The sequence below is a fragment of the Cornus florida genome, unplaced genomic scaffold (assembly GCF_030987335.1).
Source record: "Cornus florida cultivar Cherokee Brave unplaced genomic scaffold, ASM3098733v1 CherokeeBrave_3.0.0_Hap2_Chr03, whole genome shotgun sequence".
In the NCBI taxonomy this organism is placed as follows: Eukaryota; Viridiplantae; Streptophyta; class Magnoliopsida; order Cornales; family Cornaceae; genus Cornus; species Cornus florida.
Genome location: NW_026775573.1, coordinates 1,923,198 through 1,942,189, shown reverse-complemented (window position 1 = coordinate 1,942,189; position 18,992 = coordinate 1,923,198). Strand labels below are relative to the sequence as shown.

The 18,992-nt window shown below is 34.2% G+C and overlaps 3 protein-coding genes across 5 annotated transcripts; 1 reads left to right on the top strand and 2 right to left on the bottom strand.

Moving 5' to 3' along the window:
* Window positions 1–280: 280 nt before the first annotated feature.
* LOC132298991 (ATG8-interacting protein 1) lies at window positions 281–5,559 on the bottom strand. Of its 2 annotated transcripts, XM_059795402.1 has the most exons (4): window positions 5,453–5,559; window positions 5,330–5,360; window positions 3,597–4,469; window positions 281–523 (listed from the first exon to the last, which is right to left on the bottom strand). In XM_059795402.1, the coding sequence occupies exons 3-4, from the start codon at window positions 4,446–4,448 to the stop codon at window positions 419–421; spliced, it is 957 nt and encodes a 318-aa protein (XP_059651385.1). In that variant the 5' UTR covers window positions 4,449–4,469; window positions 5,330–5,360; window positions 5,453–5,559; the 3' UTR covers window positions 281–418. The 2 variants fall into 2 exon arrangements, with proteins under 2 accessions (XP_059651385.1, XP_059651386.1); XM_059795403.1 differs by lacking the exon at window positions 5,330–5,360 and having other exon boundaries at window positions 5,453–5,541.
* Window positions 5,560–8,342: 2,783 nt separating this feature from the next.
* Window positions 8,343–13,575, top strand: LOC132298989 (uncharacterized). Of its 2 annotated transcripts, XM_059795400.1 has the most exons (9): window positions 8,343–8,497; window positions 8,628–8,708; window positions 10,222–10,311; window positions 10,500–10,666; window positions 12,269–12,338; window positions 12,617–12,696; window positions 12,860–12,922; window positions 13,127–13,203; window positions 13,306–13,575. In XM_059795400.1, exons 1-9 carry the CDS (start codon window positions 8,420–8,422, stop codon window positions 13,404–13,406), a joined length of 807 nt encoding a protein of 268 aa, XP_059651383.1. In that variant the 5' UTR covers window positions 8,343–8,419; the 3' UTR covers window positions 13,407–13,575. The 2 variants fall into 2 exon arrangements, with proteins under 2 accessions (XP_059651383.1, XP_059651384.1); XM_059795401.1 differs by lacking the exon at window positions 12,860–12,922.
* Window positions 13,576–14,169: 594 nt separating this feature from the next.
* LOC132298988 (uncharacterized) lies at window positions 14,170–16,564 on the bottom strand. The gene is made up of 3 exons (XM_059795399.1): window positions 16,191–16,564; window positions 14,918–15,046; window positions 14,170–14,590 (listed from the first exon to the last, which is right to left on the bottom strand). Exons 1-3 carry the CDS (start codon window positions 16,512–16,514, stop codon window positions 14,411–14,413), a joined length of 633 nt encoding a protein of 210 aa, XP_059651382.1. The 5' UTR covers window positions 16,515–16,564; the 3' UTR covers window positions 14,170–14,410.
* Between the last annotated feature and the right edge of the window lie 2,428 nt (window positions 16,565–18,992).

The following is an 18,992-nucleotide window of genomic DNA, read 5'->3' as shown; positions in this document are numbered from 1 at the left end:
AAAACACAGCCATATTTTCCAGCAATCAGCTGTATTTTCCAATTGCATGTAACTAAAGAACAGCTCAGCCACCATAACTATATGTTAAAGCAATAAAACACTGCCATATTTTCCAGCAATCAGCTGCATTTTCCTTGATATGCAAATGTCACAATTCTCACGACCATAGTTTTGAAAATATAAGTTACTATTTGAAAAGGTCATTCCATGCACAATTTTTAATCTTGTAAGGGAGGGTTTAACCCTCCACACACTAACAAGGAATTTCGAGACATCCACAAACAAAATAATAGCATCAGCATAGTAATAACCACATATTAACATGAAACTCCGTAGCTTAATAATAAGAAAAATAGGTTAATCACGCTTAAAAGCAAACTAGCACATCTCTCTCTCTGTCTCTCTTTTCGTCATCATCTTAATGCTCAGTGGAGGAGCTGCTCCTGACAAAAGTACCCCGTCGACTGCCACCCACAATCACATCTTTGAATCGAGATATGGGACCCAACATCTTGCCAATTTTCTGTCAGCATTGTTAAGAAGAAAATGTTGTGATCACTGAACAGCAATGGAAGAGGAAAAAACAGGGCACATATAATAGAACACCAATTAACCAAAACATCATCATCATTATCCACATATAATGCAATACTCAGTAACAAAGTACATACCAATATATAGAAAGAAATATATAATGAGGTAGAAACCAAGTGCTAATAATCCTAAGGCCATTTTCGGATGGCTGGATAGGGAATACAAAAGCTTCCCACCCCACTTGATCGTGTCTCCGCCGTGTGATCAAACTTGAGGAAAGAGCGTGTTTGTGTCTTCAACAGCTTTAGCTTTTCTTGCTTAGAAAGTTCAATCTCAACAATCAAGAGTTGAGAAAAGTCCTTTTCATTTGAATTGAGTGTCAATATCTTAAATTGTTGCCAGAGCAATATTCAAAGTGGATCAAATGACTGACTGGCTTGACGGGTGCTCATTCATGCCTCTTCTCATACGACCTCTCACAAACACACACAAACAAATTGTCAATTGAACAAATGTCTCTACTAAATGTCCTCAACTATTGGTTCTGTCTATTCTGCTCTTTACTTCCCTTTTATTCTTTCTTCTTTAATGCAATGTTTTTCTTAAATCATTTTGCTATGCGTGTTATATTTTATGGTTTTGCTTGCTCTACAGATTTGTGTTCAGAGGAGTATGGGGGCTCCATGAGAGAGGGATGGAGAGAGCACAATGTGCAGGAGTGTGCAGGAGTGTGCAGGAGTATGTAAAATTATAGTTTAATAATAAGATTAGATATTCGTGATGCAAATGTCTGCAACAAATAATCTGTTTTAGCCCAAAGATGGATGAATCAACGTGACTCACAGGAGATCGTCATTCATCCAAACTAAATAAAGGAAACCCCAAATGGATATATAGTGCAGATGGTTCAAATCAACGGAGTTCAAACTAGGAATGGTTATGGGGTTGGCTACGGGACAGAATACCCCCACCACAGAAGGGAAAAACCACTTCCCAAACCTGTCCTGCACCAACAAACAAGGGGCATGGTAAGGCAGGTGCCTTGCAGGGTGGGACAGCAAGTTCTTTTCTGGACACCTGCTTTCAAATATGTCCAAACTCAATCTGATGGCACCAAATTATTAGTGGAGCAATCCTTGTCAGATCAATGGCTTCACACAATATGCCGCTAGCAACATACTTATAAAACATATATACATATATATATATATATATATATATAGATATATATATTTCAGTCAAACACAACAGATGCAAACTTGGCAGCATCATTCTTCTTCATAGTTTCAAAATCTTTGTTTACATCAGATTGGCTGAATCAAGCTCATAAATATGGTGAAAACACCATAGATTGGAAACAGTCAATAAAGGGAAACAGAAGATTTATATACCTATCAAGATGGTATCTGTGGAGAAGTGACCTAACCTGGATTGCACTCCTGCTTTGAAACAAATAAACTGAACGCAAGAGAAGGATTCAATTGTTTTTTTTTCTAGGATTGTAAACAGTTTGAATGCTTGACATACTTTTTCTATTACTAAGTCTAAACAGGGCCTAAAGCCCTCTTGATGTAATCTAGGAAGCACAGACAGTTGAAGGTGATGTGGCAGCGTCGAACACGACACGCCAGGGACACAGCCGGGCACGTGTCCAACACGGCTAGAAATGTCCACATTTTTAAATTATTATTTTTCTGAAACAGACATGGCAAGGACACAGCCCGGATATCCCAAGGACACGGTTGGGACATGTTTCAAGACACAGTGGGGTCAATTTGTAAATATTTTAAAACCACAGGGCTTAACTCAAATTTTAAAATCTAATGGGCAAAAATGTAAAAAATAAAAATTAGGCTTAAATGCCCACAACAGTATAAAAGCATATTCATATCTTCTATTTGTTCTTTTGCCTAAAACACTGTTCTCACTTTTCATATCAAAATGGAAGCCAAATTAGTGACAGAGAGAGAGAGAAGAAGAAAAAGTAGAGACATCCCCTAAAATGTGTATGAAGTTAAGTTTTTATGTAAAATAATATATCTTAGTTTATTTGACGTGTCTGTGTTCGTTTTTTTTTTTAGATTTATCATATCGCCGTTCTACAACTAAGAAAATAGAAAGAGAAGAACAAGGAGAGAGAGAAATATAAGGAAAATGGAAAAGTTGAAGAAGGTTCTCAATAGAGGATGCAAATATGTCTTCCAAGCCTCTTTGACAATAAGAGAGAGATCGACAGGGAAAGGGGCAAGGAGAAAACATTGTTGGGGGGGGGGTGGAGGTGTGTGTTGTTGGGCACACAGAGGAGAACAGAGCTTCTTATCAATTCTTAATGCCAAACTTGAGCTATTTAGAGACTTATCACTAGACACCATGCGTAACAAATGTAACCACACCTGGTAAGCATATGCTGGGACAGAGAATAGAGGAGCACCTAAAGTTACTTGGGAAAAAATAGTTGAGATTCTAAATACTAAATGGATTTCAAGTATGAAAATTCAATTAAAAAAAAAATGAAATTTTGAAATAAATGAGCTCCTCCTTAAAGAAAATAATCTTAAAAAGCTTAGTTCTGAACCTTAAAATACTTTCTAAAATTAGAAGTTCTATCACATGCATTACGAGCCTACACTGTATCACCTCTATATCCACCATACGCTTGAAGATTATAATCAAGAACTCCCAAGAAATCATGTCAGTTACTAAGAAGATTGATGTTAGTTACAGATTATAGAATTGTTCAAAATGAATGAAGAAAAAACATCCATTATGTTCTTCAGAAAGGCATATTGTGCATGTAATTATATAGGCTGATTGTGCATGTAATTTAATGATTCACAAACATAACTTCCTCACGCTAGTAGATGTAAAGAATGTGCATGGGCATGTCTGCGTGTGTGATTTTGATAATACACCCTAAAACCACTAGTAGTAATTGTTACAGGGACTACAGCATGCCTGGAATTTCACGGAAAGATTTCTTCAATGATTTGTTATTTATTCAATTAATTTCGAAGAAGGCACATGAAAAGAAAAATAAAATAAAATAAAATCCTGCAGATTACCTCATCATTTATGTTGACCTGCCACTTAAGTTGCAAAACCTGCCACCTTTCTTGCTGCCATCGCTGCCCCAGAATTACAAGGCCCATCACAGCAGCAGCAACAAAAATAGACCAAAATGCATTTGCTTCTTTTGCATGAGTATATAAAGAAGTAGCTCGCCTCTTCCACCAAGCTTCACAAGGAAGTTCAGACTCATCATATTTATCTTCCTCTGTAAGTTTTTTTGCCAATTGCGAGATGTCCGAATCTAAGCCTTGATCAGAAGGTTCAATTAATTCAGAACTCATCGCGTTCTCATCATATGTGGTTGACCTGTTCAGGGTCGTTTCACTGTGAAAAGAACTTAATTTGGCTGCATCATAAATACTCTGCTCTTTATCAGTCAAATTTAACCCCTCCAGGGTCGACCCTTCCTCAAACTCTGTACCGCGAATAGATAACCTGTTACCCTTTTTGTCAAAAAACTGAATTCCAGGAAACTCCTCTGGCATGGTGTAATCTTTAACATTCCAGTTTTCTTCATCCTTTGCATTCAATGTTACCCCCTCCGCAACATCCACTTCAGGAGCAACATCTTCAACTTCCTTTGTATTATGGACCTCCATATTTTCAGGCTCCAAAGGCAAATTCTCATGCTGACTTGGTGGAAAGACAAAGTGACCCGACATAAACATTGCATGTGAAGTTTCCGCTTCATCTTCTCCCCCTCCCCCCGTATTAGACTTGTCATTGTCATTCAATTCAATGTGTTTTGGACCAGGAGCAGCAGCATATGCTGATGCTGTGAGCGACACAACTTCCCACTCATTTCCGCGGGAGGTAGCTTGCTCTGCCTCCTCATTATCCGCCATCTACCAGATATTTTAAGTTTCCTAGATTTTACATTCACCAAAGAAAATGAACAGTAGTTATGATAGAGTAAAAAAATAATGATAAAGAAGAATTAAATAAGTTTTACCATATTAAACTGATATATCTATTTAATAAAAAAATTCCAGTAATTCATACACAAGACTCTTGCACTTATATGCTGGGGTAAAAATTTCCAGAACTCCAGATTGTTAAGTAGGAAAATTATAATGCATAAAAATCTCCCCTCCCCCTCCCCCTCCCCCTCTGTTTGTCACTCTCCTTTGGCTTTCGTAAGGCTACTTCCACAGGGAAGCAATTCCCCAAGTTTTGCCAATATATATAGACACATGCAATTCAAATTTTCGAGTCAATTCAAAGCAACAAATGATTCAAGTAAATACCTGGACAAGTTGAGTAATATTTAAATTAATATACATACATACTTTGTGTGATTTTCAAAAGTTAGAGGGGAAATAAGAAAAAAAAAATATTTGAACCATCAAATTTTACATTTCAAATCACAACAACCACTCAGTTGAGTCGATTGGCGAAGCTGTGATTTCACATTCAAAGTCTTTCCTTTCTACTTTTTCTCAGTCACCAAACAGATACTAGCATATGTGATTAAGAGAAAGCAATAATCTTTTTAAATAAAAAAAAAAATTGGATAACTTCAAGTAATTCAACACCTATGAAAATTTTCATTCACAACCAAAATAATGGACTGATTCAGCTAGAACTAGCAAAAACAAACCCTAACGACCTCTAACGATACACACAACTATCTATATACACGCACGTCAAAGATTCTATCGATCAAAATCAAACATGAAAAAAAAAAAAAAAAAACAGAGATCATCCGAACACCAAGATAAAGTACCTCGATTGAATCCAAAAAAGACGATTGACAACTGATTAAAAAAAAAAAAAAAAAAACAAATGATCAGATCTTTCAATTGATCAACAATTAAATGATTGATTAATGAATGATTTGATTACTTACAGAAGTGAGATAGAGATAGATAGATCGATCGGAGACTATAACGAAGCTCCGGTGAGATTGACGAAATCCCCTCGGGAAATGAACACACGAGTCCGTTATATACTTCGATTCTGGGTGAAGAGATAAAAGCAACCGGGATGACCGGTAAGATGGATCGTTGGACGCGTCGGTAAAACCGGCTATGGCAGGTTGAATGCGTCGTTTAGTGGATAATATCTGCGTTTCAATCCGGTGGGCAGTCGTGATTCCGGGTTGTCGAGTATTGAGTGTAAGTTTGATCTACGTTGCGTGTATAGAGAGAGAAGTATTTACTGTTACGCCATTCGGACCCAATGGCGTAGGGTGAATTTTCTCACTCACAGTGGGGTGAAATAAAAATTACTGTTGTATGCCTAAAAGTAATTATAGGATAAGATAATAACCTTTTTTTTTTTTTTTTTTTTGTTTATATCACTTTAAATGAATCAGATTGTTTGTCATTATTTGATGTTTTTATCCTTATATAGATAGATAAGATTAAATTTTTAATTTTAATCTTATCTATTAATGGATTAAAAATCTCTCGACTTGGTTTCTATTAAATTTAAAAGTTATTATCTTGTTTAATTAAAATTGGTGTGATTCACTTTCCATAGCTTGCACTCTGCTTGAATTTTTTAATAATTAAAACCACAAAATTACCTTCTCAAAAATGATATGTATACTAATTGTACGTCTTCTTATTTTTGTGTATGTAAATGTGTATATCATACACCATTTCAATTTTTAAGGTTATACATTTTTAAGGTTATTGTTGTATTTCTTTTCTTTCTTTCTTTTTTGGTTAGTTGGCTAGACTAGACAACAAAAAATGTGGGCGAGAAATTATTAGATGGTTTTAGACCATTTGATATTTGGTGGATCAATTCAATCCATATTGTTGTTGAAATTTCTTTGTAATATATTAATACACTTTTGTGGACCCTCGAATTGAATTGTTCTACCAAGTATTAATAGTTGAAGATAATTTAATAATTTCTTGATACGTGTTAATTATTTTGAACTCTCGAAATGATTTACAAAGTTCAAATATATGTAATCACCTGCAAATCATACCAATCACTTTAATTCTCTTATTTTCCTACGAATAGCAGCAATTCAAAACGTCAAGAATTTGCATTTCGTCTTAAAAGACCCCTGTCAATGGCCGCTCCTGCAGATATTAGAATTCCATCTTGATTCTTTGACACAATATTTAAACTTTCATCACCATTCAAAAAAAATAAACATTTAAACTTTTTATCACTCTTGTGGAATCTCGAATTGAATTGATTCACTAAGTGTCAATAATTCAGAATAATCTAATAATTTCTTAATACGTGTTAATCATTTTAAACTCTCCTAATATATTTGCAATCACCTACAAATCATACTAATCACTTTAACCCTCGTATTTTCCTATTTAATGAGAATTGCATTCAAAATGTCAAGAATTTACATTTCGTCCTAAAAGACCCCCTATCACCGGCCACTACTGCAGATATTAGAATTCCATCTTGATTCTTTGACACAATATTTAAACTTTTATCACCAAGATTAGATGAATTAAACCTTCAAATAACAGACACAGCATGAGGGTTGTAAAAAATATTTACACAGTTTAAAGGTTGAAAATTTGGATTCTAATGTCAACTATAATTAAAGTGTTCAATTATGTTTTTGTACTTTTAATCTAGTCCCTAGGCCTATGTCCCCATGTAGATGATGTACTATAAATTTCAGTTGGACAAAACAAAAGAAAGCAGCTACGTGAGTCTTTTCATGTTCATAAAAGTAAAAGCAACATTAATAATTGCTAGAGGTATCTCCAGGAAGGAGTAAGGAGGCCCATGTCAATAATACCTTCCGTAGTTCTTGTGCTTTGCTTATTTTATTTATTTATTATTATTTTAAGGTGTGAGAATATTTGCAACTATTTACCTACGGATTTGTGCCTATCAAGTAAACTCTCGATTATTTATTTCAATCCCACAATATAAATAATATTTTAAGTCAAGAATGAGATTGGACAGATGCAAACTTGGAACATGGTGCTCTACCAACTCCACCAAGTCAGGCTTGTGCTTTGCTTATTTTGTTTACCAGTGAGATGCTTCTTTGCTTGGCCTCGTTCTTGTAACCGTTGAATGTCCATTTTTCTTAGGAAAGTGACGGAAAATTTATGGATGAGTTGAGGAAAACATAAGGGAAAGACACATAAAAATAATAATAGCATAAAAATGAGGTGTTGGTTTAATAAAATAGGAAAAATTAGGTAAAGTTTCACTAGACATTCGATCATCGACATATTCATGAGAATAAGAGAAGTCAGATTATTCCAAGTTTAGCAAAATATATATTGGGTTTAACTTAAACTAATGTTCACTGAAGCATTGCAATTTTTAAATTTTCGAATAAGTTGCGTACAAATAGAAAGTTCATACTGTAAATCCGACACAAAACTTTTGGAAAATTTAATAAACATTTAATTCCGTGAACCATCTCATATTATTACATAATTCGAAATAAGAATTCTAGTTTGAAATATACCAAAGAATTTCATATACTGTTTGATTTTCTAAGATACAAAAATTGTCCATCTAATTTGGATTTTAGATTTTCTACCCATAGGTTGTGAAACTCAAAAAGAAAACAACAAAAACATCAACAAAGGGTCCATTTTGAGAATTCAAATAGGAAAAAATGAGTTAGTTATAATAGTCCAAATATTTAAGTTGGGTTAGGAATTAAAAAATTATATATATTACGTAGTAAAAAGAAAAGAAAAATGAAGAGTGTAAAAGTAAATACATAAGTAAAATAAATATATACTCGTATTAGCCGGCGTTACACGTGTCGTGTTCTAAGTTGGTCACAGATCGAATGGGGTGGGGATATTCAACGATTATCTGCAGAGAGAACTAGAGAGAGAGAGAGAGAGAGAGAGAGATGGGGGATCTCTACGCTTTGGACTTCGATGGAGTGATTTGTGATAGCTGTGGAGAGAGCTCCCTATCTGCTGTGAAGGTCGTCATATATATATATATATATATATATTCTTCTTCTACACTTGTGTGTCTGTATAAATATATATGTATTCATATCGTAAGAAGTAATTTTTTTTTTCTGATTACTTTCTTCCAAATGCCTACTGTAGGCTGCGAAGGTGAGATGGCCTGGTCTATTCGACAGTGTGGATTCGGCCATGGAGGATTGGATTGTTGATCAGATGTACATAGTAAGCTCTTGCCAACATTACACATTTATTTCAAGCAACTACAAATTAATTTAGCTAAAATGTTGAGCCAATTCTTGCATAATAAAGCATTATGTTTGTTTTCCTGGAAAGTACTGTAAATTTAGAATGGGAAAATAAAAATTTTGAAAATAGACCATGAAATTTGATGTCTTAACATTTAAAAAGGGAACAGAAAGCTAATCATCCGCACAGATACGGGTTGTAGTAGCAATTAGTGAGTATTTTTATTTAACTTGTATGCATTATTTTATCTGATGCTGCTTATAAAATTTGCTTAGTCTGTTTGTTATTGCAATCACTGGAGATTGTTAATATCTCAGTTTGTATCTATTACATCATGCTATAACTAGAATTGTCTACAGCATAAATGATACTAAGCTCTTAAACCAATTTAAAGGAATTCAAATCAGAATCTATAAATTTATGAGAGAATAGCTCTTCGCCAATTCATCTCGAGTATGTCATAGATGCTATGGCAATGACGGGTTTTGAAACTAATACGAGAGGTAATTTTCTATTTTTAGTTTAGGTTGAAAGTGAAGATCTGTATCATGAAAGATTCATTCATGATGGGCCAATGTGAGGAACAATGCACAGCTCATATATTCATGAATGAGTGTAGATGCACAAATTTTGAGGAACGAAGTTAAGCTCGAAGTTTACGAGTATGATGAATAGGATATTAAGTCTATCACTATTGGCTTTGAGGTATACCTTGACAAAAACCTGCTCAATGAGAAATTAAGTGCATAGCAACTTCATGTCTGAACTATAAGAATTTTCAATTTTACTCTTTTATCTTTTTGACTGATTATGATTTAATCTTGAGATAGTGTTGCCTTTTCAGTATCAAGCAACAGTGATTCACTGCTACTAGGTTTCTATAACTTTCTTAATGTGCTCATACTGGTACTCTTTAGCTTAATAACTTTCCTGTTTTATTGTCCTTAACCATTTTCTTAATGCTAAAATCTTTTACTTAATCGGAGCATTTCTTTAGTAAAATTTACCCTGCAAGGCATCTATCTGCTGTTATGTACATACCTTATTAAAATATTAGTCCAACTTGGCTATAAACTATAAAGTGTTATAGACCGTGCCATCTAGAACTACCCCCTTCCCCTCTCCCTCCCTTTTCTCATTTTCCATGATATGATCATTTCAGGTGATATTGAACACAAAGGTTCAAGTTATTGCCATGACGAAGTCGAATTACTATCGAAATGGATTTACATTAGCTTACCAATAAAATTTCCATGTTGGTTTCTCTATCTTGTGTATACAGAAACCAACAAGATAGAGAGAACAATTTGGAACCGAATCATTATATGCCACATCATGTAATAGAGTTTATATTAACATGAAATTATTTGTTTTGAGAAGATTTCATATATAAAAGCACTGGACAAACTAAGATTCGTTATGCTGAAACATGAAAATTTTCCAATGAGTAGGCTATAGTGAAAGTACTCAACTTCTGAAACTGTGGCAGGTGCGACCTGTGGTAGAGACTGGATATGAAAATTTATTACTTGTGAGGTTGCTGCTGGAGTTGAGAATTCCTCCTATCCGCAAGTCCTCGGTGGGTATATGTTCAGATGAATTTTAATTTGTGCTAATCAGTAGGATGTAAAAGGCTGGAATTATGTCCATAGCTCCCTTTCTGTGCTATGATCTTGTTCTTAGTCCCACAAGAAAGGAAAAATTACATTTATTATTCCCTTTTGAAGAAAACAGTCTGGACCTGATGATCATGGTTTAATGTGCAAGGTTGCAGAGGGACTCACTGTTGAGGGAATTCTGGAGAGCTGGTCCAAGATAAAACCTTTAATTATGGAAGCATGGGATGAGAATAGGGATGCTTTAGTAGATCTTTTCGGAAAGGTCAGAGACGAATGGATAGAGAAAGACTTGGCTACTTGGATTGGTGCAAATAGGTAACTTATCTGGACCATGCCTATTGAGATGGTCTCAAATGCATGATACTCCAACTAAATACACAAGCTAATCTTTTCAAGCATATAACCTCCTCTAGCCAGATGGTTTGTTTACAAGAATGGAACAAATCCCTCCCTTTCTTCTTGATCATTCCATGTTAATTGAGTGCCTGGTTCCTATGACTGATGAGATTTTTCTTGCAGCAATCACGTTGTGCCTTCTTGGAGATCACCAATATTATTTGGTGACTCAAAGCAGTTCATGCCACGCATACCCTCTTTTAGAGTCACCCTCATTTCCTATTTCTTTCCCAAAATGGTCAATCTACTAATTTCCGCTGCCATGCTCGTGTCAATTCCCATCACGACATCAACAAATATACCAAGCTTTACTTCCAATTACATTACCTCCACCAGTAATTACTAATTACATAACTGGTTGAAAACAAAATCAACATATAAATTTTGGAGCTAATAGATAAAAATATAGTTCCTGGAAGTTATAGGTCATGGGTTATTTAGGCCCGTTGAGTTTAGACTTGTAATTCGGCATTTAACAGTAAGAGTTGTTGGGCCGACTGACATCGCCGTAACAATAATTTATTTAATTCTGTGATTTAAAACTTGTCTTGTATTTACTTTATATCATAGATAATCTGTAATATCGTATACATTTATCGCATACAAAATAAATATAACATGTGCAGTCTATTGGACAGGTGGAAGACATTTATCCATCAAAGCAATCTCATTAAACTATTAATAAAACAAATTAGAGTTGTTAGACATTGATTATTTCGCATAATTATAATTTATAGCCTCATAGAATTCATAGTTATTATATGTTGCTTCAGTATTACTTCATGTTTGTTTATAATGAAAGAATGTTGTTGAAATGTCAGTGTCCTACTGCCTGCTTGTGTGCTTGATTTCCCGTTGCTGTTTGGCGGTTTACATTTAGAACAGTCTGTTTAAAAAATTAAAAGATTCAGTTTGCTGAAAAGCAAATCCGGTTTTTGTGAGCAATGACTGTTTTAATTCTTTTAAATTGAATCTTTTGCATCAATTTCAAGTCTGTTATATTTGCTTCCAATAATGTGCAATTTTATTATGTATGGCTTCCTGAGTTATTCATGTGTATGTTTACTTCAATGTAGCTGTGCGGATATTCCTTACATTGCTTGTAGTGAACATAAATACACATTATCACCATATGCTTTCTATATGTAAGTAAGGTAGCTCAAAACAAGTCGAACAGTAAGATATTTTAGGTTGGCTGATGCTATCTATTAATGTGTTAGTGTCAAGCATCAACTGGTATCAAATGAATTGATCCACATGATGAAAACTATTTTTTGATATATATGTGTGTGTGTGTGTGTGTGTATTTTGGGGTGATGTTGACATGCTCAACCTCATTCGAGCTTGCTGGTTCCGTAACAAAATATAAGCATACCTTAAAAAGTTAAAAGTGTAATCCACATCAGTTATCATGAACACAAGTTTTAACTCTAGTTTCTCTAAAATGTTTATGAGGCTTCCATGTATGCTGTAGAAAAAAAATGGGAATCCAATTCTTAATCAGGAATGTTTCTGCTGCAGATTTTATCCAGGTGTTCCCGATGCTCTAAAATTTGCTAGCTCAAGGGTATATATTGTCACCACAAAACAGGTATGTTTATGTTTAAAGAAAACAATGATAATTGGAAACACCATCTATGCAGTGGAACATTTTCTCTTCTTGTAAAAAGAAAAATGTATATGTAATATAAGAAAGAGGATATCTTAATCATTCTAAAATGATCCTTGTTAGAAAAAACCAAACTTGTTTCTTTATAGTTTTTACAACGTATCTTTTCAATGTGTCTATACATAACGGATGTGCCTTTTGCAATGTTCCCTGAATGCCATACATTTGTTTCTTCCTCTCCTCCCATTTGCCCATTTCAGAGCCGCTTTGCAGATGCGTTACTGCGAGAGCTTGCAGGAGTAACTATACCGCCTGAAAGAATCTATGGTCTAGGAACTGGGTGAGTAAATTTTTTTCCCTAGATGAAACTCGCACCTGGGTGAGTAATTTTAACTACATGGTGATAGGAAAAGCAAAAATAATTGTGTCTAGCTACTTAAGACCTCTGCCTGTACTTTGTTCACCATAACATGAATTGTCTTGATGTTTGAAATTCCCATTAGTCCCAAGGTAGAAGTGCTGAAGCAGCTTCAAAAGAAACCAGAAAACCAGGGCCTCACACTACAGTAAGATTCTTCGCTGGTCTTATATATATATATGATGAACGCAACAACAGCAGCAAACAAAGCCTTTTTCCAACTATTTGCGGTTGTATATGCATGTATTAAATAAGTTTGTCTTCATGTACATCAGCACTTACATGCTGATCATCAGTCTTCTTTTGGAAATTTAAAAATAAAAGCAAAAAATTAACTCCTTAATTTTACCAGCTTTGTGGAAGATCGACTTGCAACTCTGAAAAACGTCATCAAAGAACCTGAATTGGATGGGTGGAACCTGTATCTTGGTGATTTGTTAAATTCTTTGTTAATCTGCTAAATCTGTATCACTATACTCTATTTCCTTTTAGACCTCTTCATTTTTGCTAAGCTGCGTTTAACTGGAACAGGAGACTGGGGATATAACACCCAGAAAGAGAGAGCGGAGGCAGCTAGCATTTCCAGAATTCACCTTCTTGAACTCTCCGACTTTAGTCAGAAGCTAAAATAAACAAATTCTTCATAGTTACAGTTACACCCTTACACAAATGACAAATCTTTCATGACAAGGGTTGATTTGATCAGTGAGGATAATGTTCCATGTTATTTGGAAAGTTACAGAACTTTCAAAATAATTATGAATTAATTTGCTAAGTTTTTATATTACAAGTTATTATCCATTTGAACAATCTCAATATCAATATGTATAAACCTCTAAAAAGTTGCAGACTGAAGATTTATAGATCCGTTCACTCTCAAAGGAATCTGGTACAGACTGATGACGTTTTATAGATTTGTTCAATTTCAAAGTACAAACTGATGATGATCAAACAATGAGATATGCCAGGAAATTTGATATTTTAACGCCTTCCAATATCTCAACTTTTGTGTTTGATAAAAATATATATATATATATAATAATAAATTATAATAATATTTTTTGAATAACAAAATAGAAAATGATAATTTATAGGACAAAGTAATTACCCATAAAACTAATTTTAAGAATAACATAATAGAAAATTATAATTAAATAAGAAATTACACAGGCGTAGGTAAAACGTTTTAGTTACTTTGCTCAATGGCCCCCTTTCATTGGAATGAAAGGGTAAGAAATAAGACATGCCAAAATCGCGTGAAGGATTCAGTGGATGGTTGGTGAAAAACATTGAAAGTGTTGCAACAGAAGAGAATAAAGACATCGTGCATGATTTGTTGATTCACTTGTGCATAAGTGCAAGATGTGTTTTGCTCAAACAGTAAATACACTGGGCAACACAAAAATTAAATTTGCATTTTCATTAACAATTCTACAAACAGGATGGAATCATAGCTTCAAAAAAGATTTCCAGATATATAAAAAATCAAAAGGATTATTGGTTAACAAGAAATGGGGAAAGATTTAAAAAAAGAAAGACTAATAATAAAAGTTAAAATAGATGTTAGGATAAATGAACTGCACATCGATAAAGGAGCAAGCTTTTGGTTAGCATATTAAAAAGCATTTCCAGTGAACTATAATTCATCTTTCTGATGTCTTCCATTCTCCTCCGGGCTAGCATTATCTGCTTCGTTTTTATCACGGTAGAGCTTTTCAAGAATCTCATCTAAAGGAGGATCTCCTGGTCTTCGAAAAGCTTGATCTCCTATCTTGATTTCGTATGCCTCTGGTTGGTTCAATATAAAGTCTTTCAACTGAGAAAAGAGAAGTATGTAAAATTAAATAACAGTCAGAGCATTTGAATTTTGGACACATGATCTACAATTCATGCACTCAAAGCAATCTAAACTAAAATAAAGTCATTATCTAAATCAAGACATGTTGTACATATATGTGAAGATTCAAATGTTTAATGCTTTTTCACTGAAATTCAATATAATTAATGAACATGTGTTCTTGTGTTCTTTAAAAATAATTTATGGTTCAAAAGAATAAAGGCACAGTAATTGATTGCAATACCTCATGCAATAGAAATGCTCAATTGCTTAAAAAATCTTTATATTTCAAGAATTAAAACGTACCTCTGAAGAATCTTGGCCTTTTTCCATTGTGAACATGATTGTGCTCAGATCAACACGCATGAACTTTACCTCAATACCTCCTGTTTTTGAAAGTTTTGTCCATTTCTTAGCAATTTCAGATACCATATCCTGAAAATTTTGGTGGCAAAAATCCATTACACTTCAATAACATGTTCTTTCTTCAGAGAGAGAGAGTACAACTTTGATTCTTCACCACAAAAATTCTACAAACATGGCACGTCATAGACTAGCAAGAGTAAAGTTTACTTGGAGAATTAAAGAAAATGAAATGACTTATATGCAATATGTATATGAGTGTTTGTATATGAAAAATGAGTTTTGAATCTGTGGAACTAGTTAAAAAATGCAACATTCCTTCTCTTTTCCTCAAATGGGGGAGAAGGATCACTTCAAAGTGCCCTAATTACAGCCAATTATACTTTATATACAAGTATGTGTGTGTATATTTGCACAGGCATGTATGTTCATCTATAGCCAAAAAATTTCTGATCAGAGTACTTACATACATATAGAAAATTCAAAGATTTGAACTTCAATTTAACCAAGTAACTCTATTTAATCCAAACTATTGCAATTGTATTTGACTAGCCAGCATAATCCAGCACCATAATAATCAGGAAAAATAAAAAATAAAATAAAATTGTGAACACAGATGCAAATCCAAAACTTCAATTATACTATTAAACAAAGACAAATCAGTCATGAAGCTCATGATCTGTTTAGTGTTTACCGATTAAGTTTCCAAACATGCAGCATTGCATCACTTTCACCAAATTGCACAAATAATAAAAATCCAAATAGATCAAACCAATTTTAATTTAGCAAATCAACAAACCCTAGCTAATCAAATTCCAACAAACCAACCCTAAATCAGTCATGAAGCTCGTGATCTGCTAAGTGTTTACTGATTGATAGTATCCAAACATGCAAATTGCATCATTCACCCAGATAATAAAATCATTCACCAAATTGCACAAATAATAGCAACCCAGATAGTTCAGACCAAATTTAATTTAGCAAATCAGAAAACCCCAGCTAATCAAATTTCAACAAACAAAACCTAAATCAGTCATGAAGCTCGTGATCTGCTTAGTATTTGCTGATTGAGTTTCCAAAAACGCAGCATTGCATCATTTCATCAAATTGCACAAATAATAGCTACCCAAATAGATTAATTCAAATTTAGTTTGTCAAATCAACAAACCCTAGGTAATCAGCTTTCAACAAACAAACCCAATTCACACAACCATACCGGAGTGCGTCGAACGCCTAATCGAAGTTTAGCAAATCCAAAAACGGGTCCGAATTGGCGCTTCATCATCTCGGCCTGAATCTCCTTCGTGTCCATCTTTGAGAAATCGGTTGGCGGCGGATCGAACTTCGTGTCGGACGGAGTGGATTTCTTGCCCCATTCCTTCCACGCCTCGTCCTCCTCGTCGTCAACGACGTCGTCGAGCTCGTCGGTGATGTGGATTCGTCGCTTTCCGGCTTCGGCTAACCGGAGGGTTTTGCCGTGGTGAGCGAGGATTATGGTGAGGAGGAGAAGAAGAGAGAACAGAGAGCTCTGCTTTATCATGGTTGTGTGTGAAGATTGTGCGTGGAGAGACCCTCATTGATGACTGGGTGTGCGTGTATTATATTTTGTAGTGTCGATGCCTTTGCTAAATAATGACGTCATCATACGCTAACAAATCAAATTTTATGACATCTACACAAACATATACGGATATTATTTTATTTTATTATTTTTTGTTTCTATTTATTTATTTATGTATGTGTTTGATGTAAAAAAAAAAAAAAAAAAAAAAAAAAAAAAATTGATTAAGTCTATCTAATTATTTAAGTTTTTGGGTCATTTTCCCACGAATCATACCGGTTATAATTAGTATTAGAGTTGAACCCAGTTCTTGATTCAGTGTTATACCAATCGCCCAAGGCGGAGACGTTCGGGTGTGCACTCCCAAGTGGGCAAAGCGGCCCGACCGCAACGAGGATGTTCCGAGTTTAGGTACAATCACATTGCATCAATATTTTAAAATATTGATGTATTATCGACTAATCAAATACTAACACATAGTGATACGATTCTCTAAAGTAACTATTGATATAGAAATATTTGTTCACCTCTTAAGCCCCTATAAATATTCAGATACTTGGGGTCTGTTTAATTTTTCATTATTACCAGAAAATTGAATCAAGGCCTAGAAAATTCCCGAGAGGTAGGTTTAAGGGAATTCGAAATTTCGACCTTTAGATGTGAGAGTCTCACTCTATTATTTGGATCATTACTCTATTTGGATTTCACATTACATTATTATAAATCTCTGTTATTTATCTTGTTTCTCTGTAATCTATAAGCAAAATTTCGGTAGATAAAAAATAATAATAATACAATATTAACGTAAAATAAAGCTCTGTTTCTACTATCTTAGGTAACCATCTAGAAATTTATGATTATATATAAAATCCATCATCGAAATTGAACATAGTAGACCCTGAGTGCCTCATGAACATGTCTAAAGTTGAAGACGGTGTCACATTGGGCTAGGCTCATGGATAGGTTAAGTGAATTGGTTTTGGCTGGCCTTACTGCTCGTCAGTTATCAAATCAACCTTTTTAGGTTGGAATTTAAATGGTCACAACTTGCCTTACTGGGCTGAAGTTTTAGGTTTCGGGCCTTTTGGCTAATTTTAAGATAAAATCATGGCTCATTTAAGCCCTTCATATGAGTATAATTCTGGGTAAATAATATGCTATCACCTCTTTAATAAGGGACGATCCAAAATTTCACAAAACCAGGTTAATTAATGAGACCCGAAAGTTGACCTGATAACGAATCCAGAATGCGGAAGCAAAAACAAAGAAAACAAGGTTCCTAGGGATGCACGGCATCCCAAGAACGCTAGAGTGACTTTCCATGAAGTCACGGAATTTAAAAGAAATAAAATGCGGAAGCGATATTTTTAAAAACGAAAATTTTAGCCCTAGGAGCAAAATCATGCGAGTAAGTGCATGAATGGAAATACTCCAATCTCATCAAGCCATAAGCAAGCTCTAAGATGTTGTACATCCTTAAAGCAAGGTTCTTTACCTGAAAATTGTCTCAACAACAAGGGTGAGTAAACAAGTTTGCTCGTAAGAAATGAACATGCGTATAATCTAAAGTTTTGCAAGTCTTTATAAGTTGATATAAATCAATCCAAGTGGTTCATATCACCTAACGTCTATGTCCAAGGTGAGACTAAGGGATCATCCTAAGCTACATTAGAACATCCATATCATAAATCACAATATATAAGCAACTAAACAACGTTGAATATCAAATACCAAATAACAAAACATAAATTCACAAAGTTAACAACTTGGAATTTAAAATGCGAAATCAAACAAGTGGAATCTTGGACGTCACGCCGGAATAAAACCGACACCAAGCATCATTTGGGTTACTAACCCGTGGGTGCTTGTCCCTAAGTGCGCACTAAAATAAAGGGCTCTCAAATCTCCCGTACTAGAGTCGAGCCCTAGCCATAGTCAAACTTACGACATCCCCAAGCTTCCATAATCAGCAAATAATGCACAACAAATATATACACATATACTAAATGCACTTAATCAAATATCGTTCACAATCAAATTGTGAAAACAAACAAGACATGCCCTAAATCCTCAATTACCACGGCATGTAACATAATAGGCCTTGAAAACATTAAATGTGCAAATAAATCATACTTTCATTAAATGGAAGCTAATAAAATAAAATTTAATTACTTCCTTTAGGTTGCAAAACATCACCAAATGACATGAAATTAACACATAATAAGCAACATATCATGAAAAACTCAAATATCAAATCAAAAGTCTAATTAAGTCACTAAAACACTAAATTAATTTTTTAATTAACTTAATTAATTAAAAATCTCTAGATTTCAAAAGTCATCAAAAAATTTCAAAAATAATATATGATGAACTACAAGTCATGGGTTCTCCAAATATTATATTATTAATTAAATTTAAACATATTTCAACTATGAAATTAAATCATCATTTAATTAA

What these genes read in the sequence shown, in the direction of transcription:
- LOC132298988 (XM_059795399.1), bottom strand. Translation starts at nt 16,514, where the DNA reads ATGATAAAGCAGAGCTCTCTGTTCTCTCTTCTTCTCCTCCTCACCATA. An exon ending in TAGGCGTTCGACGCACTCCG is followed by an intron (nt 15,047 to 16,190) that starts GTATGGTTGTGT and finishes CAAAATTTTCAG; the next exon opens with GATATGGTATCTGAAATTGC. An exon ending in AAGGCCAAGATTCTTCAGAG is followed by an intron (nt 14,591 to 14,917) that starts GTACGTTTTAAT and finishes CTCTTTTCTCAG; the next exon opens with TTGAAAGACTTTATATTGAA.
- LOC132298991 (XM_059795402.1), bottom strand. Translation starts at nt 4,448, where the DNA reads ATGGCGGATAATGAGGAGGCAGAGCAAGCTACCTCCCGCGGAAATGAG. An exon ending in AGGTCAACATAAATGATGAG is followed by an intron (nt 524 to 3,596) that starts GTAATCTGCAGG and finishes CAATGCTGACAG; the next exon opens with AAAATTGGCAAGATGTTGGG.
- LOC132298989 (XM_059795400.1), top strand. Translation starts at nt 8,420, where the DNA reads ATGGGGGATCTCTACGCTTTGGACTTCGATGGAGTGATTTGTGATAGC. An exon ending in CTCCTATCCGCAAGTCCTCG is followed by an intron (nt 10,312 to 10,499) that starts GTGGGTATATGT and finishes TTAATGTGCAAG; the next exon opens with GTTGCAGAGGGACTCACTGT. An exon ending in TGGGTGGAACCTGTATCTTG is followed by an intron (nt 13,204 to 13,305) that starts GTGATTTGTTAA and finishes TAACTGGAACAG; the next exon opens with GAGACTGGGGATATAACACC.